The 6,156-nt window shown below is 44.2% G+C and overlaps 1 protein-coding gene across 8 annotated transcripts in view; it reads right to left on the reverse strand.

Annotated features, from left to right (window-relative positions):
• The window catches only part of LOC308402549 (dedicator of cytokinesis protein 3-like), a 252,665-nt gene extending 250,145 nt beyond the window's left edge, over positions 1 to 2,520 (reverse strand). For 4 of the 8 annotated variants that reach the window (XM_080891466.1, XM_080891470.1, XM_080891468.1 and 1 more), the window contains exon 1: positions 1,784 to 2,519. In XM_080891466.1, coding sequence (XP_080747592.1) covers positions 1,784 to 1,820 — 37 coding nt within the window. In that variant the 5' untranslated portion in view covers positions 1,821 to 2,519. Of the gene's footprint in view, positions 1 to 1,783 lie in introns of all 8 variants that reach the window. The other 4 variants (XM_080891472.1, XM_080891469.1, XM_080891465.1 and 1 more) reach the window with 3 other exon arrangements.
• Positions 2,521 to 6,156: the final 3,636 nt, after the last annotated feature.

A 6,156-nucleotide genomic window follows, 5' to 3' on the forward strand; every position in this document is an offset into this window, starting at 1 on the left:
ACAGTGTTCCACCTGCATGGGTGGTCTCGGGGCCAATTAGTGAGGAAATGTTTAATCGTTTGAGAGAGAGACAACGAGGGGGGGGGGGGGTCATGAAATACTCAAAATCTCACTAAAGTATACAATAAGCATGAAAATCATCTTCTCAGAGTATTGACACAATGAAAGAATCAAGAAACTGAAAGTTAGTATAACCATCAGAGGAAGAGCTCCTTGAACATGACCTGTACCACAAAGATAGCAGTGCTGAGGGGAAGGTAAAGAACAGCTGTCAATCCACATTAGATACAGGCATGCTGCCAGTGCCATTAGAAAGTAAAATAAAGGTTATAATTGGTACTTCTGCAGCCGGGAGCAGTAATTATTATTAAGGAGATTTTATGCTGCATTCATAAATATACGTTGATTAGAGTGTCAATAAAATTCTTATAAAATTAAATTAAGATTTTGTTCCTTGATCAACGTGACATGTAGGACAGAGTAGGCCTGGGAATAGGCAGAGACCGTCCTCCATAACCAATCATTTTATTGTATAAGCAGGCCTGAAAATGACAGTAAAGAGTTCATGGCTGAAGTTTTAGTGACAAGACTGCACACAAAAAAAAAATCTTTAGAGATCCAGCAACATTCGCAACAAACATTTAAAAAGCACCAACACAGCAGGAGCACAAGACCAAGAACAATACTCCACACACACTAAAATATCCTTCCAGGACGTTGATGAGTTTGTGATATTTTCATGAGAACATCAAGATGATGTCACTCAGCGTTTCTCTTTAATGTCATGTGTACTTGTGGCAACATGATTTAACCATATCTCACAATGTTTAGAGTCGTTCCTGGATCCTTGCTGACTCCAGACGTTCGTCACTTCCCAGATAGCCACACCATTGATGCAACTCTATAACTTTTTGGATCACATGATCTCTTTGGTGGAGGTAAGAAAGTCGATTTTGGGTCAGCAGTGTTTTTCCAAACAGGCCTTTAGGTGTGGCTGCCTGAAAGACGTGCAGCAGATAAACGGGAGATAAATGGGGAGTGAGAATAATTGGACTGTGGATCTTTGGCTAACGGGCCCAAAGCACCAGCTCTCATCTGAAAACATTCACCGTCATCGTGCTGCCACAGCACGCTGCGTAATCAATCACTGCTGTCAAGTCTCAGTTACCTGCACTGCCCATTATCACCGCATCCTGTTCCTGTCCTTGCTTCAGTTTCACTTCACCCACTTTCCACATTCACGCACTATAAACCCACACCAGAAGCGACGACACAGCCCCTCTCTCATCCCGTACCCGTCACACTTACACAGGACTGCTGTAAGGCTCTGATCTGTTCTACCACACCAGAACAGACGACAAGGACTACAGACCAGGCGCGCAGACCGGAGACAGGACTTGACAGAACAGATAAAACAAAACACCATTTCCAGCCTCCAGCGCCTCAGGTGCCGCAGACACATCTCAAAGGGAATACTATAGACGGTGTGCAGATAAGAACCTGTAGTCTCTGCACAGTTCCTCATACCCACAGGCGCTTCTTTGGAACAGATTCCAGTGAGATGACCCCTTTCATTTCACAGATTACAGATTTTCACTTTACAACCTGATTTAGACATCGAAGGCGCAGGAGCAGCTGAATGTCTGTAATGCTTTTATACGAAAATAAAGTGCGCAAACATTAACTGCGGTTTCTGGAGGTGATGCGTTTGGCACCATCCTCTGCGTAAAAAACAAAGCTGTGTACCAGGACATCATCAGACAAACATCACTGATTTACTCACCCACTCCAATTTTCTCATCCTCTGTCGGCGTCCACATGATGTCCTGCTGCACCCACAGCAAAATCCTCTAAAGAAAGTAGCTATAATCACCCGATGGGTCGCTTCATGGAAATCCGAGTGACGACGAGAAAGATGAGGAGGACCGCGGAGCAAAAGTTTACTGACAATGGCTACGGGGAAAAAAAACAACCTTAAACCACTCTGAAAATGTGAAAGTTGTCTTAAATAAATGACGGTTAGTATCCTGTCAGGTTGGCGGTGACGCATGGCGCAGTGTGTCGGTCCATCTCAGCGGCTGTGCTGCGCTCCTCGGGAACGAACCGCCAGAGAAATCCTCCACAGGGGCGTCAAGGCGATTTCAAGCCAAACAGGGGGCTTTTAACCCCACCTGTGGGCATTAGAGTGGCATTTGGTTAAGCAAAAAGGCGGCCGGAGCAGATGAACTATGATTTATGAGGATTTCATTAGAGCGCGAGACTTTCCCATTCAGGAAAATCCCACGATCACTCGTGTTTCCCGTCAAGTTCTGTCCGGGCTCGGGAATCCTGTCCTCACTCAGTGAGCATCCCTCCAGAGCGAAGCTTCTGGTGCTCTTGTGTCTTTGAACCATGCGTCTGAACCTCGCTTCCTTCCCTCGCAGCTGCTGAACTTGTCGTGAGCAGATGAAGAAAAAGCTCAGTCCCGTCTGCGTGCGAGCCGTGCGCAGCAGCGGGGAAGCCTCCGTCAGTTTAAGAGGATCAGGGTGGAGCGCGGCTGAGGTGGTCAGGAGGGGGGGGCTCGTTTGGTCTGCACAGCCTGCACGCGCACAGGAGCCTACGGCGGCTGACCCCTCAGACCACGAGTGGGAATAAAAGACGCAAATATATATATAATATATAAACTCACTTAGAATTACTCTGAGCATGTGCAGTATCGCGCACGCGCGCACACACCGGCCGTGACATCACTTTACAGCACCGTGACACAGCCTCGGTCGTGCTGTCACTGACACGCGTGTACAGCCGCTAATGACAGCCGTCTGCAGCTCAGCAGCTCCACGCGCGTTTGTTGCGCGTGCTGCGCCCCCGCGTGGACACTTCAGAGCAGCACGCGCTGTGACAGCTGTGTCACAAATATGGTGATATGACACAGCGTTGAGAAAGAAACCTTAAAGCATTTTAATTTTCCTTTTCTTATGAGCAGATTTTCACAATAAATATTTATATTTTTTATTTGTCTTCATCATAGTCAACGACCCATCTACGAGGGGGGGGTAATATAGTGCACTGCTCATAACAATCAGAGGTGGCCAAAGTACAGATATTCTGTACTTAAAAAGAAGTACTAGTGTTGAAAAATACTACAGTCAAAGTTGAAGTACTGATTCAACTTCGCCTCTGAAAAGTACTCAAAGTAAGAAAGTAAAAGTAGTTCTTTGGAGGACGTTACTACCAGCTATTTTTATGCAAAGCTAACTGAGCCTTGTGCTTTATTACTGTAATAATTAAATAACATTAGCAGATGACAATACAAACTTTACTTCAGTTTAAACTTTAATTCTAATAAATATTCTCATCTTGAATCTCATGAGCAGAGAATGTAGAGGGTGACTTTGCCTCTGAACAGGAAAATGTGAGCAGTCAGGGGCTAACGTGGATGCAGCCGGTGGGGGGACACTAAACTGGTTGTAATGGCTCAGTGTGGGGAAAACAATCATAACTCACAATAACTTCTACTGAGAGCTCCAGTAGATGTTCTTAGTGTACAGGCTGTGATCAGCTGACCTGCTGCTTTTGTGGGTGTACACGCCTGAATTCAGCCAGATGTGAGCAGATGTTTTATGAGTTGTCCTGGCTGATGCCCATCCTCTGCACTGACAGTACACTGTTGATGCTGTCTTTACATTAGATACTATAAAGTTGGTATGAAGGTGAGATTCAGTGAATGAATATCAGCATCATCAGCTAACATTCATATGAATCTCTGCTATAAGCTGTGAGCATGAAGCACAGCCACTGTGCACCAGTCACACACTGTTCTTTACTGCAAATCCATCACAGTGCAGCAAACTAAGCTGTTTATCCTGCAGATTCTCATGCAGCTTTTAAAAAACTGCCTCAGTTTGATTTACAGCAGGTTTCACAGTATGAAAAACATGTCACATGCACAGATTTAAAAACATGGGGACTTACATATGAGCTTTAAATGAGCAGCCCTTCCTTTTAAATCTAAGCTCTCTTCTTCCTCTCCTCTCCTGTCTTTCTTATCTTTCTCCATCTCTGAGTGAACTTAGCTCTCTGTCTTTTCTCTCCCGGTGAAATAAGCAGCTGGAGTTTTAGCTGCAACACACTGTGAGACAAACACACAAACAGTTTGTGTGTTTGCTGATGTTTGTTGAAATTCTGCATTTAAAATTACCTCTCTACCACAGCGTGTCTTTTGTCTTCCTCCCCTCACCGAGCCGGAGGTTTCTTCCTGTTAAAAGGGAGTTTTTCCTTCCCACTGTCACCAAAGTGCTTGATCATAGGGGGTCATATGATTGTTGGGTTTTTCTCTGTATCTATTATTGTAGGGTCAACTGCACAATATAAAGCACCTTGAGGCGACTGTTGTTGTGATAATCGACTTCCAAATTTAAATCGAATTGAATAGAGCACATGATTAGAAAAAAATTAGTCAAATATTATGATTTCAATAAATATCTTTATGTCTTGGTGTATCTTACAGATATAATGCAGTCTGAAGCTCACAGAGAACAAGCTGGACCTGCCAGTATTAACCAACACCTTCAGGTTTCCAAATTGGGGGATTTTGCATTAAATTTAGGCTAATTTTTGTAAACTTGGTGGCTAAAAGGAGGTGATAATTTAAATGACCAGAGGACAGAGTGACTGATGACGTCTACTAAAGCACTCAGAAGCTGCACTGAGAATCAGGGTTTAAGGTTTTCTTCAGTTTCAAAGTAATTTGTGGTACACACAGACTCAAACTAAGCAGAGCTGTAGGCGGTATTTTCAGCGTACTTATATTTACAGAATATGAACAATAAAAAGTTAAAAACAGAAGTTGCAGCCCAACTAAACCCAGCGCATCCATGGCAACATTATTTCTGTTTGCTGCCACACTTTACACCTGTGGACGAGAATGGGATGCAAAAAATATTTAAAATGAAGATTTAATTTCCACGTGTGGACTCCAGCGAGACGAACCCATTAGCTTAATGTGTCCCCGTAAGTGTTCACGACGTGACAGCTCTTCCAATCCAGAGAAACAGAGGCTCACATTTGTAGTTTTCAGACTCGGAGATGAAATATCCTGATATCACCCCCTCCATGGTTTCCACTCAACCTCTGTGTGTCTGGCAGGAATAATAATGTTCCCACAGAAGGCACACCGGTTATACAAACTATCAAAACATACTGTGGGAGTAAAAATGATCCGTTAACTGAAAGAAAGCTGCCCTGTGAATGGGATTCCTCACCGTCTAGTGCTGTAGCAGTTTTCCTGAGTCCTGCATCTCTTTCATGTTTTTCTGTCTCTGATGACCACGCTCGACTCTTTATGATTCAACTATTTGTTCCACAGCCCACCGGCAATATATGCACAATGTCACATTCAAGATCGGAATGAAAGGATTTAAAACATTCAGAGAACAAATCAGAATGCTGGAGGCGTCGGCGCAGGCAGGGTCAGCTCGCTGCCGGGAAAAAAGGAGGAACAGATGAAACTGAGAAGAGGAGGAAACAGGACGGAGAGAGGAGACTGACAGCGAGCGACGTTTCCCCACGAATAAGAACTCACTTCAACACGCTGCTGTCCACAGAGACCTGAAAGTAACACAGCCGAGGAGAAACGCTCGTCTGGACTCACGGCTCTGCAGAAACCACAGCATCTCTCCCTCATCAACAGGTGATTGTTTAGCATCACTCGAACTTGGAAAATCTTTTTTTAAAAGTCTCGCTGCATGTTCAAACAAAGAAAGATTAATTTAAAAGATTAGTCATGTGATTTGAAAATAAAGAGCTTGGTGGGCGTGTACTCTGTGCGTCTGCAGCCAGCAGGCTTTATTTCATGTGCCCGACCACGTCTGGATTCCTAACTCGTCCACTCCTGAACACCGAGCAGAAAGCGTGCTCTGGTTTGTGCCTGAAACAGCTGCTGTGACTCGATTTATGACCTGCTGCTGTGGTTGGCAGAGAACAGTGAAAAAGTGCCTACAGATGTTTCTGCTGCCCTTTAACTACTGAAGTATCTCAAGATCTATGAAAGTAAGACTGTAGAGGAAGTTATTATCTAAATTATACTCTAATGAACTGTGTGAGGTCTACATGATCCTCACCTGTAAGCTGTCAGGAAAGTAATGTTTTCAATAGACACACATCAGCAATCCTTCT

This window comes from Rhamphochromis sp. 'chilingali' (genome assembly GCF_963969265.1).
Source record: "Rhamphochromis sp. 'chilingali' genome assembly, chromosome: 9".
Taxonomy (NCBI): Eukaryota; Metazoa; Chordata; class Actinopteri; order Cichliformes; family Cichlidae; genus Rhamphochromis; species Rhamphochromis sp. 'chilingali'.